General features: G+C 39.7%; 1 protein-coding gene across 1 annotated transcript; it reads left to right on the plus strand.

Moving 5' to 3' along the window:
* Positions 1–750: 750 nt before the first annotated feature.
* LOC121963082 (uncharacterized) lies at positions 751–18,094 on the plus strand. The gene is made up of 10 exons (XM_042513450.2): positions 751–941; positions 3,474–3,619; positions 5,371–5,452; positions 6,003–6,141; positions 6,920–7,122; positions 7,284–7,420; positions 8,460–8,601; positions 8,692–8,973; positions 9,098–14,498; positions 15,430–18,094. The coding sequence occupies exons 1-10, from the start codon at positions 816–818 to the stop codon at positions 15,462–15,464; spliced, it is 6,693 nt and encodes a 2,230-aa protein (XP_042369384.2). The 5' UTR covers positions 751–815; the 3' UTR covers positions 15,465–18,094.
* Positions 18,095–18,380: the final 286 nt, after the last annotated feature.

Consider the following 18,380-nt stretch of genomic DNA (forward strand, 5'->3'; position numbering starts at 1 on the left):
GGAAGTTGTAAATTTAAAAGAAATGTAAAAAAAGGTAAATATACAGGGATACATTTAAAATGCAATTTTCATGTAACAGTTACATATATAAACATCTTACTATTTAACTTATTTTAGCCATCTTTTTAATCCAGGTCCCTTATATTTAAGGGGATCACAAGATTAAAATAAATCAAAAACATAACTATTTCTTTACCCAAAATTATGATTATATTTTTGTACTTCTCTTTACTATTGATATTAATTAATTCTTTATTTTTTAAACTTTTTTGTTTGTTTTAGACCTCTAATTGCGTATATTGTGTATTGTATATTTGCCATTCTTTTTTAACATAATTTTGAGGGTTTTTGGGGGGGTATTATTATTATTATTATTGCTATTATAATTATTATACTTTTAAAAGATTAGTCTACTTTTACTTTTAATACTTCAAGTAAATGTTTCTGTATATACTTACATACTATAAAAGTAGGACTTTTAACAGAGTAACAGAGTATTTTCACAATTTGGTAAAGGTACTTTTACTCAAGTGAAAGTTGTGAATACTTCCACCTCTGACAGTCATTAACACGTTGTGTTTGTGTCTGCCATGTGGGTTGTTGCGTATGTAACGTTAAACTCATCGTCCCGAGTGGGCGGGTCTTTATTAGAGGCTATCCGTTCTAATTGCGGAGCACAGACTCCGCCCTGACGAGCGCTCCTCCGGTGCGCGCCGGGTTAGCAACGGAGCAGCTGGCAGTAACCAATCAGCGCTGTCAGTGCTAGCTGTTGACCGTGGCGATGTAGCTGCTACGAGCGAGGCTAGACAGGCAGTATGGCGGAGGAGGGCTGTTTGTACGAGTTAGAGGGGCTCGACAAACAATTGCAGAGTTTGTTGAGCCGCTACTCAAGCGACGAACTGCGAGCCGATAGCAAAGCGTTCTGCTCAGACTTTAGCAAGGTAAGGAGCCTCGGCTGAAGTTGGTGACAAATATGTTGTCGAAGATAGGAGCATAAATGTTAGCCGACTCCCCTCCCCCAGAACTGGCCGTTACATGGCTAGCATTAGCAGTTAGCTTAGTTAGCATTTAGCTAACGAGTCGTAGTTGCTTTAAAAACAAATATATTACCGTAACGCCCTCTAAACAGTATCTCAAATAACACAGACTCACATCTAAATGACGTTATTGAAGCATCCGAGTCAGTAAATTAGTCATTTTTGGATAACAATTGTTCACTACACAGCTAGCAAGCTCACAAGGCTAATAGTGTTAGCCAGCTTGCCTGGAAATTAGTTAGCTTAGTTAGTACGCTATATGTTTACTAAAATACCTGCTGTACTTTCTGCTGTATATCAAGTAAGAGAATTTGCTGACGTTAGCTAACGCTAATTTTAAGTATGCTATGCAATTAACGATATTAGCGTGCAATATGAATCATTTGCCATAAAGCCTAACTTCAGATGTGGCTAAACTATCTGTTTTAACTAGAAACAGGACATGGAACAGTAATTATACATGTAACAATGATAATGCATAATAATGTTTCTGGCATCACAAAATGTCCTCATCCCCTTAATTTTTCATAATGCTATGGAAACTAGCCAGTACATCTCATGGAAACGTGAATTTAAATGTAAGGTGTTTGGGATCATTAATAAACAGTGATATACGGCCATATGCTAACATTTGAAAATAGTCTAATTTTTGGTTTCCTGTTAACAAATCCAAAATAGTAATTCTGATCTTGTTACTAAACTATTGGCATGTGAATCAAGCTTTAAATTTGAGGTTTAGTTCTGTATATAAGCACAGTTTGGACACCCATAAACGCAGTTTGTTTCACCAGTGTGTTAAATCCAATAAACTGACTTAATGTTGCTTTACAACCTGCTGCAGTGTAATTTAGAAGAAAACTAGTCATTGGACAGAGGCTTGACAACATTGTTGATAGTTAACATTCATTGAATTCCAGTGGTGTACATAAGTGATGTCTTCACAATTAGAGGGCAATGAAAGCACATTGTATTTTAGGGATTTGACAGGTCAATTCTAAGGATTGTGTAAAGGAGCACTAAATATTGCATTTTGGTTGTGCACTGTATTAAGTGGGTTGAAGGGGAAAGCTGCAGACATGACCGTTTCAGTTGAAAAGTTTTCTGTGCCAGGTCTTCTGTCACTATACAATGAGTATTTCGATTGAATTATATAATAAAAGATGTAGGACTTTCTGCGGGGTTAATGGCTGAAATACGTAGCAGTCTGTTTTATATTAATGTTATCTAGGTATTAGTTTTGTCATGGTATTGGAATTTCTAATTTTGATACAGAACCTTAAAAAAGATCTATTTTAGATACCACAGGCAGTCTTGAGAAGAAGACCCCCCACACTGCTTTTGCTTAGCCTCACAATTTCTTTATTATATAAACATTTCAGTCTCTCTGGACCTTTGTCAAGAGTAAGAGTATTGACAACTGTCCAGACAGATAATATTGTTAGTATAATCAATAGATTGTGATTTTGAGAAAGAGCAGTGTGTGGGATCTTCTCTTCAAGATTCAAGTGAACTGCATCAAAGATAGTTGGATGTGCGACTATCTCTTAAACAGATACCACAGGTAAAAAAACTGATATTGAAGAAATACAATTTAAAATTGTTTAGAAAAGCTAAATATAACAAAGCTATCACATGACTGACTTTTCTTGGTTAGTAGCAAAGAGCAGCCAAATGCCAGTAGTCAACATAAACAAGGAGAGGGCGTGTGAAATCACAGTTGACACAGATGTATCAATACTGAAGAAAAAGAGTATTGAAATAGTTAAATATTCAGACTCAATTTGTATCAACAAATAACTATTTTTGACTAAACTACTAGGTATTGGTTGCATTGCTGCAAGGGTAAAGCCATGAGGTCTTTAAAATTCTCATTTTGTCTGACCAACAGTCCAAATCGCAGAGATGTTAATCTAAAATTAACCATGCTAAAATATGGGTTAAAAATATTGATTTATTGACTCCTAACAATTCTTAATATTTGAAACTATTTCATTACTCATTTTCTGCAATATTGTTACTTGTTTTCTCTTGTTGTTCATGTTTAGTACAGTCATTTTACTGTTTTTTGCATGCCATCAATGTCAGTTTTTCCCTGTGGTATTGAAAATGGTATTGATCAAGTCAGTGTTTTCCATGTGTTTTATGAGAGTTAGAACATTCAGTATTGCAGTATAGCCTTGCATCCTTGCAAATTAGTGTTAGGAAAGAAGTGAACACTGGCATTAAAATGGCTAAATCTGCTCAAAACAAAACATATAAAAAAGGTATTTTAGCATGTAATTTGCTAGCTAGGAAGTTGTTTTATGCACAGCACTAAAGTGAGCTATGAGATCGGTCTGGCTATCTGAGACTAGCATAGTACCTGCAACTGCAACTCACACCTCACAGTTGATTGTCTTTGTAATCTTGTTTCTGTTTTGTCTTGTCTCCGTGCAGTTGGTGGAGGAGCATGCCTCTCGCTGGCAGGTGCCGCTGCCTCAGCTCAGGATCCTTGAGCTAAGTCTCTGCTACTTCGCTCGAGCCTCCACCTCCTTCACACCAAACTGTGATCACGTGCTCCACACACTCAGTAGTCTGGCTTTGTAAGTACACAGACGCCTCCCTTTCGTTGCTACTTTCAAACAAGTGCAATGACTAATAAATCAGATGAAAACAATGACAGCAGCATATAAAAGTGCTGTTGTAGATACTCCCACTCATTGTAGGAGTCAGGTGAAAGCATGTGTCACATGCAATATTATCACATAATTGTTGCCTCAGCAGTCATGATCATGTCTTTTCTGATGGGAGTACACCTCTTAAGATAAATAGCTGCTGCTAAGCTTTAAAGTGCTGCATTAACTTCTGTCAGCCACCTGAATTTGATTTCCCCACATGGGTCCTGATGATGCAGGATGACAAAAGCCAAAACTGTACAATCAGCGAGTTACCTGCCAGTCGGCAGAACCTCATGTTTACTCCCCTCAGTTCATTTGTAAAAAGCTGTGTGACCGTGAAACAAACCAGAGCTAAAACGCTACAATATATAATTTTTTTTCCCTTGGTCTGGACCAAATGAAATCAACTACAGGTGTGAAAGCAACGCAAGTGTCGTTTACTTTAGAGATGTCCCAGGTACTTTTTCATTCCCAATTCCAGTAGCTGAATTTGTGCATGAGCTGATACTGGGTACTGATCTGATATCATTGCTTTACAAAAAAAAGAACAGATTTGATGTGAAATGATTGTTATCATTGTTGTGTGGCATGGCTCAGGTTAAACCCTTAAATCAATTCTTCTACACGACTTTAGAAGAGTAGTTGCCAGTGGGTGGACAGCACAAGTTGCTGCGAAGTCTGTGAAGGCTACGGTTTTAGAGTGGTGAAAAACAATTGATTTCTTGGAAAACTGCTGTTTTATCTGGATGTGAAACTACTTAAAAGTGTATTAATAAATTGCATGGTATCCGATCAGTGCATAGATTCACTTACTTCCAGATACCTGATCCAGCACTTTAGACAGTGACTTGTCATTTCTCATAGTGATATAGTTTGCAAAAATTCCTTGTTTTAATTATTATAGTTTAACAACAAGATGTCAAAATTTGGTGAAATGCATCTCATGTTGAGTAAAAAATTGGGCAGGAAGTGTCTTTTACTCTCGTGTTTTGGTTCCTGCTTTGTTGAGTTTTGTTTTGCTGTTCAAGTTTCACATCAGTTTAATTGTGAATGAGTGAATGAAACCCTGTATTAGGGAACCGACCTTGCACAATATGTACTTGAAAAAGCACACATAAACATTAGTCATCACAGTCCACTAGCTAAGACAAGGCATTAACTCTATAAAACATGTTACTGTTGGGTTTTTTTTAAACTCGGCCTTGTAAGGTGACCTTGAGTGTTTTGAAAGGGACCTACAATAAAATCTATTATAGTATAGTATTCTCATTAATATTTTTACAAGGTAATCAGGAAAAATCCCTTAAAATCACAAATCAATTCTTCACACCTGTTTCTACACATTTAATTGTCCATCTCGATAGTAGTGTTGTGTATTTTGAGACAACTGGTGGCAACATTTATAGAATCAAAAGTTGATCGTGTTTCTTGGCTCAAACAACCTAATTTATGAGCCAGGAAAAACCTCTGGCATCCTTTCAGCTGACTTAATGCCATCCATGAGCCCTCAATCCTCCATCCTGTCTCTCCCAGGGTTTCCCTCAGCTTCCAATTCAGTGCATACCTCTGCCACTCTAACAGGGTCATAATTGAATTTCTGTGAATACTAATAATAAAGTAGAGTTAAACCATTTCAAAATTTGCATTGAAGCTGAACAATTTTGATTTCTTCACAGGAGCGTTTTTGAGTTGCTGCTGTTCTTTGACCAGAAGGACTTCCATCAGGAGCCACTGAAACAATTCACTGTTACATTCCAGGTGAGCATCAAGTGCAGATCGTCGTCTCATCACAACAGTGGCTACAGTTACATGCATACCAATTTTACTCTATTATTCCGAATACGACAAAACTCTGCATTTGATGCAGGTCCTATGAGATGCATGCAAAAGAAAATCCCACATTTATGGTCAGAAGGAGAAACAAACCTGCTTGTAAAGATTCATTTAAAGATTTAGGAAACCATGAAAAATTCCTATTTAGATGCAAAAAAAGCAAAATGACAAACAGCTCCGGCTGTTGTACTTGATAAGCGGCATGTTAGGGCACATTAATTGGATTATGCATGACTACATGAAAACGCGAGTGTTCGTCAAATGTTAATTTTTATTAGACATGTGAACAGCTTAGAAGAAATATTGTCTTTTTCAGAATAATGGGAAAAAACTGACATTTTTTGTGCTTGTAAAAGTACCCAATGTTGTTTATTGTGTGCTGTACCTGTTCAGATTATTGTAATACGTCATGGTGTTTCTCTTAATTGAAATATTAGCACTTTAAGACACACCTTATGTCCTCATGCTCTCTCAGGAATGTCACAATTTGGCCCTCGCGAGGCATCCGAATGTTCACTTTCTTCAGGTGGCGTGTTCGGTTCAGGGAGGAGGGCCCTGGGCCGGCACAGCCTTACAGGCAATCCTCAGTGAGTCCAGTTTACCTCAGAGTGAAGGTGAGTAATTTGGCTGTATTGTGCTCAACACAAATGTTATTACCTTTGTAACCACTGACTACTCTTAATAAATTGTCAATGTATTATAGTATCAGGAATCCCACTGTCATGAAGTTCCTGAAAAAGTCATTAAATTGCAAACAGTTTTCCAGGGCTAGAAATGGTTTGGAATTAACAGAATAAATGTTTTGGAAAAGTTTTGAATATACCTTGATTAGTCTAAGGAACACGATCAATCTTAATTTATAAAGATATTGCCTACACTCAAATTCAGGCAAGGGCTGCAAGCAGTTGTTAGACATGTAAATAAATGTCCATTTATCAAGAATTGAATTCAGACTTTTCAAAATTATAATGTGAACACAGGTTAAATAGCATTGTCAGCTATCTGCAGGATCTTCCACTTTCTATTTTCTAAAAAGTGCACAACCTTGATGTTTTCCACAGTACCTTTATGTGCAGTTATGTCTAACGACTGAGAAAAGTTAGCTAGTGCTAGCTGTTTGCTTATCAGTAAAGGCTTGGGAAGTCCCTGTGTAATAATGTATTGCTATAAAGGCCTACCCATTTCAAATTACTTAAATAAAGTAATGAAATTCATTGGTACTAATGTATGGAAAACCTCCAAAGGTTTTTTTTTTTCTCATAATTTATTTGAATTTTTCTGCTTGGAATGAGTTCTCAGTGATTGTTCCTTATAATTCCTGCAAATTTCTGAAGCATCAAAGTAAACTAAGACCACACCTTTCTCACTTCTGTCCTCTTGACTGTTCCTCAGTGGATGGGTGCATCAGCTCTGAGCTGCCGGTGTTCTTTGAGCTCAGAGTGCGCTACCTCTTATCCTGTGAGCGGGTCAGCGAGGCTATGGCCCTGGCTAAGTGTTGTGCTCAGCATCCCACAGCAGGACAACACTTGTTCTTCCTCCAGGTCTACCTCACATGGCTTTGCAAAACGTCACAGCATGACCTCCTACGTAAAGAGGTGGGTGGAGTGACTGTTGGCATGTCTTTCACTCAACTGAAGAGAAATTTCACTTAGTCTTTTTTAAATGTTGCTTAGCTACCATTTAATCACGACAGCATTTTATGTATGAGACCTATCATTGGCCTAAACTGATGCTTTTATTGTCCTCTGATTTTCAGGTGGCTGAATTTAATGGTAAAGATGCAATTCACATCATCTGTAGTTTGGAGTGCGAGGAAAAGGATGAGCTGCTCCTCGCCCTCAGCAGAGCCTTCCTCTCTCAGCAGCTCCGCAGGGAAGACATGTACTATTTGTAGTAAGTAAATCTGATGCTGATGTAATGAGAACCTAACTTAAACACCTACTGCAGCCTTCCCATTTATGTAAGCATTAAAGGCCCAGACACTCTTGTGGCAATTGATGCACCTCATTAGACCTGCATCAATTGATGTTCTTATGGTGCACTCAAATCAACTCAAACTTTATTTGTAGAGCACATTTAAAAACAACTGCAGATGACTAAATTGCTTAGCATCATAAAACACAAAACAGACTAATACAGCACTAGGAACCCAAGAGAAAATTAAAAATAACTAAGCAAATTGCACTACAACAAAAGAGGAAGCACAACAGAATAAGATGTAAGAATATTAAATCAGTTTATGTTGTCAGGCTCAAATCAGTCCTATGCCAACGGAAAGAGGTGGGTTTTCAGTCGAGACTAAAGGTTTCTAATGTTGGAGCGGTTTTAATTTGTTTAGGTAAGCTGCTCAGGAGTTTCAGGGCAGCTGCTGCTAAAGTTTTTTTGCAAGTAATTTGACAGTGTGGGGGAATTCTTTATTTTATGCATTCTTTTGATATTTTCCTCCTACGCACCTGACCACAAGTTTTTTGAAGGTGTGCATTAGCCTCTGTATTTAAGGAATCTGACATGTGACATCACAACCGTTTAGATTTATACTATGATAGCTGTTGGCTGTGGTAGTTTATGTTTAGCATTGCAGAATTACAACTGTATTGTTCTCAAAGTTTTAAGCTAGGCTATAGGGAGCTAATGTTAGCGGTCAGCTCAGGGCTCAAAAAAAAGGATTGCTTGGGGCAAGTAAAATGGAACATTGGGCTAGTAAATCTAGCAGCTCACTTGCATGATTGGGCAGTTGATATAAAAAAATTAAGTACATTGTTTTCTCCAGAGATGACTGTTTTGCACTTTCACTGCAGTAGTACTGAAGTAGGGGCATTTAAAGCCGATTGACACACTTTGTAATGCTTTTGGTGTGTACTCAGTCATGTAAAACAAGAGGTGTACCTGTGCGTTTGAGCCTAATGGTCAATTTAAACTCTTTTATTTGCAGTGAGCTTGTCTTTATATGGAGTAAACTTCACAGTCGGTTGAATACATCCAAGCAAGCTCTACTTGAGGAGAGTCGTCAGCTGATGCTGTCTGCCACAAATGTCAACTCAATCTTCCCGTTCATCAGAGCCATACTGCAAGAGGTGAGACATATTTGAACAGCATTGTATGTTTTAAATTTTATTGGATTTGTTATTGAAATGATATTCAAACTTGGTTGTATTTCTCACTAGCTGGGTGAAGATGGTATCCAGTTCTGCGTGGAGCTTTGTGCTAATGCCTTGGGGTCTTGCCTTCCCTGCGATGTCATCACCAAGTCCCTAATCTATAAAACCATCGCTGGCCTGCTACCCAGTGACCTGGAGGTCTGCAGAGCATGTGCTCTTCTTGTCTTCTTCCTCGAACGCACTGTTGAAACCTACAAGATGGTGTACCTTCTTTACATGCATCCTGATCAGGAGTACCACGTGGAGCAGAGCCCCATTGCGAATCACGTTCGCTTTGAAACCCTGCAGGTAGAGCACCGTTTAGCAACTATAAAAGAGAAAAGGCATGGTTTTGGACTCTCATTTGAGAGTCATTGCTCGGGTTTTTCCATATTTTTGAACCAAAACATTTTTGTTTTCTTTCTCTTCCCAGGTCTTGAAGAAGGACCTGTACTTTGACCCCGAGTTTTGGAACCTCATCACTTTGCGGACCAACTGTTTGAAGCTGATGAGTGAGAAGGTGGTAAGTGCTGCCCTCGAAGAGATCATGGAGGACAAATGGATCCTGAGCTACTGCACCAAAGAACCCGCTTCCCGATCAAGCACATCAGTATGTCAAAAAGGAAGTAAAGAGGCGGCTGCTAAGAAGCAGCACCTTAAAGAGGACAGACTTCACAAAGAGGACGCTGCTTCCAAGAGATTAAAGGTGGGCCCTGGCAGAACACGATTAAATGTTGACCACACTGTAAGGAAGAGAGGACGACCTTTGAAGAATGCATCATCTCAACCTTTGAGGCGTTCATTTTGGCAGCTAGACAGACTACAGGACAATGTAGCTGTTGGGTATGGAGAGCTTAGACGCACTACACGACTCTCAGAGAAGAACCCACCAAAACGGAGGATCAGACAACCCAAGTGGCTTCTGGAAGACTCGGGAAGTGTTGGAGAAAATAATGTTCTTCCAAAGATCAGAAAGTATGGACTGAGACATCAAAAGCACCATCGAGCTTCTGTCATAAAGAGGCCTGAAACTGGTGAGCTCCAAAACAATGAAAAACACAAACCTTTAGTAGACTCTCATTTAAGGGAAAACAACAGCAATCCACAGAGAGGGTGTTCTTTGGACAATGTTAAACCAACCGCCTCTCCACAAGTAATTCTCGAGCTCTCACTACCAGACAATGAACTCATGGGAACATTTACTGAAGACTCTTGCAACAGACAGAGAGGTATCCCTCAGGTGCTTCTTTACAGACCTACAGTGAAGATTCCCGCATCATCACAACCTGTGAAGACTGTACATCGTAAAGAGGTGATTCTCAGAGCGCGGGATGCAACCATGCTTCTACAACAGATGCACTGTTATGCTCGGCGGCAGAAAGGAAAAGGTAACGTGCTGAATATTCAAGGCTCAGTATCCACAATCACTCGTTCCTCAGTGCAAGGAAGTCCTCCAAAGGATCCACAGAAAGAGCGTGCCGTTGAGATGAAAGGTGGAATTGGCTCTCAGATGCGAGCAGCAGCTGAAAATACAGAATCCCCAGCTTTAGAAAAAGTCCATCAGACTCAAACTGCAAAAGCAGTCTCACGAAAGACAGTTTCAGGAAGAGAGCTCTCTGTGAAGTCTGCTGCTGAGATGAAAGCTACAAATGCATCACAGACATCATCTGAAGTCACAGAAGCCCCAGTTTTGGACAAGGTCCTGCAAGCTCAATCCATAGCTTCAGCAAAGGAGCTCTGCGAAGAGTCTGCTGTTGAGATGAAAGTAACGTTTGCATCAACAGCGGCTAAAGTGACTCAATCCCCAGGTTTAGATAAGGTCTCTAAAGCTGCGAAAGACGCTTCAAAAACTTCTGCTGAGGTCACGCAAACCTCCACTGCTGTCAGCAATCAGATGGTAGTCGCTGATAAGACCTCTTCAGTATCAAATATGGCCAACATTTCAAACATTGTAGCTACTGATTTCACGCCCTCACAGTCTCAAGATGTTCTCAGAGATGGGAAACAAGAACTGAAGTCATTCTCTTCTCAGGCTGAGATGTGCAAATATCAAGCCGCTCCAGCAAAAGCAGCCACCCCAGAGGTACTCACCACTGTCAGCAACAACATTTCTGAGGTGGATGTCAGAGAAGTTTCACCTAGCCTGTCAAAAGGACATGCACCTTGTGCAAATGACACAAGAGAGGGAACTTCTCATACACCCACCGATCAGGACAATATAAATGACATATCTGCTCTGACACTAGTAACAGAAATGGTCACTGAACTGGCACCCGAGGCGCTTGCTCGAGATCTGGAGAACCACAAACAGCCAGCTCCAGAAGACGTTGCCTCTAATGGGTCTACAGCTGGAAATACATCTAAAGTTCCTTGTAAATCCAAAGTTCCTCACAGCTGCTCTGTAGTCGCTGATGTGCAAGGGAAGGAAGAGGGAGCTCAGGATATTTGTCCAGAAACACCTGAAGACAGTGAACCGCAATCAGAGGAATCCAAGTTGGAGTACTGTTGTACTTTCTGCAGTAAGGACTTTAAGGGAAGTCGCGTTGTAGCACACGCCATGTTCCATTATCGGAAAGATGAGTGTATGTTCTGTGGGATGAAGTTTAAAGATGACCTCCTGGCCATGATGCACCTGTCTGACCACATTGAGAAGCTAAAGAGGATCAAAGATTCAGATGGTAACAAAGCCCAAGAAAATTCGGTCTCTGGGACCAAAGACATCTACACACCCAAGACCTCGGGCCAAGCTAAGACTGCAAACGTGTCCTCTGGGCAGCGTACAAGAGGGAGACCGAGGAAATCTACTGACTCTCCTAAATTAGTGAGCCTTCCAGATTTAACACCGTCTGGATCTAGACAGTTAAGATCCAATGACAAGCCAGTGGATAGTCCATCTTTCCGTGACACGAAACAAAACCAATCAAAGCACCTTAATAGTAAAACTCCTGTTCACAAGGTGAATGGCCATATTGGTAAAAAGAGAGGGCCGGGCAGACCGAGAAAGGACTCCTTAAAACCAGAACCTGAGCAGCCTCCTTCACAGCAGATCTCTCAAGAAAGAGCAAATGTTGGCGACAAAAATTCAAGGATGCATGAGAACAAAGACAAAAAGATGGATTCCTCTGCAGCATCAGTAAAGGCAGTCTCTTCCATTAAAAACAAAACGAAGGCATCAGAATCTCTGAAGGTCCTGAAGACGACCACAAAACAAAGTGTTAAAGTTGTCGAGGCAAAAAATGTGGAGCCACAAGAGAAACTCTGCTGCCCTGCAGAGGGTTGTGCTTGGTCTACAGACCTGTCGAAAAACCGTGTTGCACTCCTTTACCACGCTCTCCAAGAGCACTATGGTGAGGTCAAACCTCTAAAACTAGCCTTCCGTGTCGGAAACAACAAATGTAGTAGTTGCATGAGGGTTATGTGGAGTTTCGAGCATTTTCGGCACCACGTTGAACGACACAGACTCAGTCCTCGGCATCCTTGCCAACATCGGGGATGCACTGCTAGGTTCAAAACTGGAATGGAAATGAGGCGCCATGCCAGGAGGCACAGTCCGCTGCAGGCAGTGTGCTGCCTCCCTGGTTGCTCTCAGCTATTTATTTGTCTCTGGGCACTGAACCTTCATGAGAGAGAGCACTATGCTTCCAAACCCACAAAACTAGACACAAAAGTGCAGACAGGCAGCAAAAATGACAACATGCCGGATGGGAAGAAACAACCAGATCATAAGCCAAAAGATGCTACCACTACTGCAAATAAGACTGTGAGTGTAAAGGCTGTTCGTAAATTAAGAGAAGCGACACATAACTCGTCAACAAGGAAACATTTTCAGGCTCCTCCTCCTCCCGCTGCTGTCAGTGTGTCTCTGCTGAAAGAGAGAAAGGAATCACATGTCTTGAAGAATCTTTCGAACAAAGACACCTCCACGCAGTCCACCGGCCCTATTCTGAGATTAAGGCACACGTTAAGAAAAGTTGCAAGTACAAAAAGTGAAAAAGTCACCTCTTCATCGTTGTTAAAACACAATATCAAAAGGAGAATTAAGTTCAAGAAAAAGCAGGTTCAAGTAAACTCAAAGTTTCCGAAAAGAAGAGGTCGTCCACCCAAGTTAAAGGTGCCGGTGCATGATGAAAACGTAACTACTGGTCAAAACGAGCAAACTGGTGTTGGCAAAACTGCAAAGCGTGCAAGCCTCCCAAAAGCATCAGAGACACCAAATGTGATGATTGAGTCAAAAGAAGAAAAGGTCCAAGATGTGGTCAAAACTACAGAAACATCAGTCTGTGAATTAAGGTCCAAGAAATCAGTGAACAGGCAGGTGAAGAAGAATCATGTTAAACAAAAGAGTATTTCACATGACAGTGTGACAGCGAACAGTTTCAATCAGTTAGCAGACAAAACACAGAAATTAACAGCTGACAGAAGGAGGAAAAGGCATAAAGTGAAAACATGCTCTGTTCCGAAAGAAAAAAGCAGTCAAACTTCTTCTACAGACTCCAAGTCAAAGGAGCACAAGGTTATGATAAACAAAGCCAACACAAATATTATGAAAAAACGTCCTGTCAAGAAACCAGAGTCTGCCTCTGAGAAGCCCGCCAAGTCAGCGTCTGATGACCCACAAGTTGAGGCCAAAGCACCAGCAGCAGCACCAGAAGCTGAAGCAGGAGTAGAAAGTTCTGCAAATGAGGGAAAAGCAAAGGAAGAAACCACAGACTCAACACAAAGCGGCTCTGGTAACACCGTCCCCGCTGTTCCAGCTGAACCCCCTGTCCCTGCTGTCCTAACTGAACCAGCTGTCCCTGCTGCCCCAACTGAACCAGCTGTCCCTGCTGTCCCAGCTGTTTCAGCTGTCCCAACTGTCCCAGCTAACAGTTCAGATGTGATAACTGCACCACCCACCACCTCAAGGGAGAAAATGCAGAAGGTAACCAAATCAAAGATATCCCATGTGAAAAAAGAAGGAATAAGACTTGAAAAGAAAGAGCAGAGTACTGCTTCTTCAGACTCAGGCAAGACAAATAAGAAGCACAAAGATGTTGATGAAAAAGGGGACAAGAACACGCCAAAGGGAAGAACACTGTGTAAAGATGCAAGCAAAACACCAGTTTCTAAAAAGAAAGCCAAGACATCTGCAGACCAACAGGAGAAGCCTAAAGCAGCAGCAGCAGAGGGCTCTCCTGAAGAAAAAGAAGGAACAGATGCAGCACTCGACAGCTCCGGTTCCTGCGTCCCTGCTGCCGCAGCGAGCAGCTCTGATGAAACGACTACTCCACAGACCGCCACTGAAGAGAATACACAAAAGGGAGAAACAAAAGAAATATCCCAAAAACCTCATGTCACAAAAGACCCCAACAAAGCAAAAAAGCGCAAGAATGTTCCTCAAGAAGGTGACACAAAGATTGTCAAGAAAAAAACGAAGGTCCAACCGAAGGCAGAGAGCTCTTTAGGTGAAGACGGAAGAACGTCAATGGAAACAGAAACAATTAGCACCTCTAGTCACTCGGTAATAATGAACGGACAGGCAGCAAGCGAAGATGTGAAATCTGCATTGTTCCTGAACAATCTTGCAGAATATGGTAAGAAGCCGTACATGCGTCCGCCACCAACAGCGTACCTGGATGAGAAGTACATCACCATGCCAAAACGAAGGAAGCAAGTGCTGTTTCAGCAGTCGTTACAGAAGAGCTTCCCTTCTCACCAAAGCTGTGTTACAACAGCGCCGCAGAGACATCGATGTGCCAACTGTTTTGCAACTTTCGACAGTTCTGAGGAGCTGCAGGGTCATCACCAGCTGCAGAAGTGCTCCAACGTCTTTGGATTTGACTCTGATGACGAGGGTGAGTCTTTATTCTTGAAAAGTTCAAACACTTGAATCAAATAATTAACATGACTGAAGAGGTCCATATGAAAATTTGATTAAATTCAGGTGTGAGCCAATTATGTCAATGTGTGCATATCACATTATTTACAGTGCCGAAATCTGAGCTGTCAATCACAGGAATTAACTTTTAAAAGATGCAACATTAATTAACCCATAGTTGTTGCCTAAAATGCTGGACATCACAGCTTGTTTTGAAATTAACTGTATTTTGTACTTTTTGTATTTTAAATTGCATATTGCAATTTTTTTTTACAATTACACTGCAGGAACAAAGGACATTTACAGAGTCTGTAATGTCCAGAAAGGGGATTTTATTTAACATAATTAACCTGTTTGCACAAGATAATTAATATCAACATTAGTCCACTTTTTGGGCTATAGGCACTCTGTAGAAAATACCAAAAATAGTTGCAATTTAAAATTAATTAAAGTAATTTAAAGTAGTTGTGACAAAAGATAATAGCCTGTTCTCACAAGAAGATAAAAAAAAAAATCAAGTTGCTTAAATTCAGGGGCGATGTAGAAAATTCCAAAAATAGATGTGATTTTTTTTGGGTGGGGGCATTAATTTAGGAACAAATGACAATTACAGAAAAACTAAATACAGAAAGGTGATATTTCTCATTTTATGCGCACAAGTTATAAGTTATGTGCTCAACATATTCAGCTCGTTTTGCTTAAAATAAAAATAAAAAACCTTTTGAAACTTTAGCGGCTAAGAAAAAAATACCTAAAGAAGTGGAAATTTTATTTATTTATGTGAATATTTCTTGAAAGATAAAAAATGTCATCTTTCTGTACTTAATGGTCTCTATAGGTCCAATATGGAAAAGCAAACCTTTTTTTTTTTGGTAGCTGTGTCAGTTATTCCGATCTTTCTGTTTCAGGCAGCAGTTTAACATTTCCTATTGAGTCAAAGTGAACTGACGTTTTGGATGCCTGATAAACTGACCTGTGGACCTGCGTAAAGCCCCTGGACGGATCATACCTCACTGGATCAGCGCTCTATGGATGACAAGTACATCACTAAAGGCAACGACTGGTGCATCTGGAGAACTGAAGGGGTAACCTGACATTTCACTGCAGCATGTGCCTGTAACGCAAGGCCCGGGAGCGGCCAGAACACGTGAAATAGCCAATCAGTGAAAGACAGCTGAACTGAATCTCAGTCGCCGTTAGAGGAACAGCTCGTACTGAAGTGCCTGCTCTGGAACCGCCGTGCTGTTTCCAGCTGCTTCACCTGGGATGGAGATAAAGGATTGTGGCTTAAAGACTGGACTATTGAAAGCTGTGAAAAAAAATCCTGACGCAAGATGACAGGGCGGCTCCTGCTATCACTAGGACACATATTTTCCACATCACAAAGCCATAAAATGCCATTGTTTGCTTTTTGCACTCTTCTCATAAGATTTCTCGATTTCTTTCTGCTTAAACTCAAAGTGTTGGGAATTCGATGAACAAGCATCTAAACATAATGTTTTTTTTGAACATCCGAAGGTTACATCTAATTTTCAAAACTTTGAAAAGTTGTGAGATTGCTGTATCAGAGTCTTCTTTGGGAAAATGTTATGTATAATTATTGTTTAAATACTAATTGTAGTTCTTATGCAGAATTCCCTACGAGCTTGATGAAGGCTGAACTCCTCACAATGAGTATCCAGTAGGGGGCAGAGTGCACCAATCTCTTCAGTATGTTAGCAGATGTTTTTTTTACTCTTGCAAAACATAAGATCATATTAACTTGTTTTTACAATGGAAGGATTTCTACATACAAAGCTGCTCCACTGTATTTATCACTGGACAGAAAATGGTGTCACTTCCAGCCACATCCATCTTTAGAGGTACAACAGTGACAATAAGTCTTTGCGTCGAAAATTAAATTTGGCATTAAAAAAGGAAAAATTGGCACTGAAAAAAATCCACAGGAAAAACAGGCATTAATAGTTTTTTATTATTTATTTTTTAAACATTTTTTTGCATTCTCAAACGCAATCAATTTTTTTTTTGTACACAAAAGTTTCTTTCTTCTCAGTCTCTATTCTGTTCCAACTTTGCTAATGTTTTGGCATAAAAAAAACTTTAAAAAAGATTGACTGAGATTAAGTAAAAGTCAGCCAATTGGCATTGAAAACACATCAGAATGCACAAACATCAAAAAGAAATTTTTAATGTCTGTGTTTTTTAGTTAAAGTTTTGGCATCACAAATCAAATTTGGCATTGATTAGACATTGGCACTGAACAAAGAGCATTGAAATAAAAAATCCAGGCCTTAAAGTTATTATTTTAATTCTTTTTTTTTGTTTTTTATCATTTTCTTTATGCATTCTTGTGTTTTTCGAAGAATGTTTTGATTTTTTAATCACTTTTTCAATGTCTTTAAAAAAATGACGACTTTTTTTTCTATTTTGACAGTAAAAGGAAAAAAAGGTCAAAAGATTGTTATTGAATAACATCAGAATCCAGTGTGTAATACAAAAGGCCTGTGGGGTTTTTTTAGTGGAATTTTTTTATTTTTCCAGTCTTAAATTTTATTTTCGATGCCTTAAGCCCTTTTTACACAGAGATTGCTCTGTAGACAGGCTATGAACTCCATTCTTCCTGCAGCCTTTGGGTTTTTAGAAAGAACCGAACTGTGTGTGATTTCAGACAACTTGCCAGCATCGCGGAAGCAAAAGAGACATGACATGTAACTCAACAGCGCTGGCCTCTAGTGTGATGTATAAAACATGCGTCAGCAGCGCTTTATAAAAAATAATGAAGGCATAATCAGGCAATAACACTCACGTACTGTCTCTGTTATATGGCGGCTGATCTCATCTACTCAGAGGGTAAGGAGCTCCCAAATAGCTTTGTTTTTTGTTGTTTTTTGTGCATTTTCAGCTTTGAGTTAGCTGCTAACTAATTATCACAAGCTACATTGGCTTGGTCAGCCCCTGGTCCCATCCCGCCAGCTGTCCCTTTTATACAGACCTTAAATCCTGCGCTGTTACTGCCCCTGAGGCCGCCTTAAAGGCGTGACAACACTGTCCCCCTGTTCTGTGATGGTACCTTGTATACAGAACGGCGAGGCAGCATAAAGACGTGAAATATGCGCCTTGAAGAGGCAGTGTAAAAGAGGCTTTACTGTCACTGTTCCAACTCCATATGTTTTCTTTAGCAATAACTACTACAGACCACAAAATGTTTTTTGCTGGCTTCTGTCTTTTACTGGCTGTCAGTGGAGCAGCTGACATTCTCGCTTCTATTATATTTTTCCTCACTTTATTATAGATTTTATCTTTCTGAACTCTCCAAGACCATAGGAACATTGTGATCTCTCTTTTAGGCTGACTTTCTTCCAAATTCAAAATTCAACAACTGCAGTTTTAAGTGTTACAGGGGAAGGCCGCACCAGTCTGTCATGAGCAGCAGCAGGTTATATTTATTTATGTTTTATTTTCTATCTTTTGTAAATATTTGAAGAGTTTCGATGGCTTATTATATAAAGGGGTGTTGGAGCCGGGGTTTATATTTTGTTCTTGAGGTAAAAATAAAACTTATTTCAAACGGCATCTTTTCTGTTAACCAATACAGCAGCTATGGGTGTCTTTTCAGTTTTCATTTGATTCACAAAAATTTAATTGCCAATTATTTTGATTAACATTCAAGTCTTTACTATTTTTCTAAAAAAAATTGGTTTGGAGTGTTATTTTAAATTTTGTTTAATTTGGATTTTTATTTTTTAAGTTGTTTTTAGGGTAGTTGTTCAGGTAAGATTTTTGTGTTTTTTGTGTTTATATTTGTGTGTTTATATTTCTTTCTATAGTTTTGATTTTTTTTTTTTTCTTATTTTTAAAA

The sequence above is a fragment of the Plectropomus leopardus genome, chromosome 24, assembly GCF_026936395.1.
Source record: "Plectropomus leopardus strain MGB_pleo_1.0 chromosome 24, ASM2693639v1, whole genome shotgun sequence".
NCBI lineage: Eukaryota > Metazoa > Chordata > Actinopteri > Perciformes > Serranidae > Plectropomus > Plectropomus leopardus.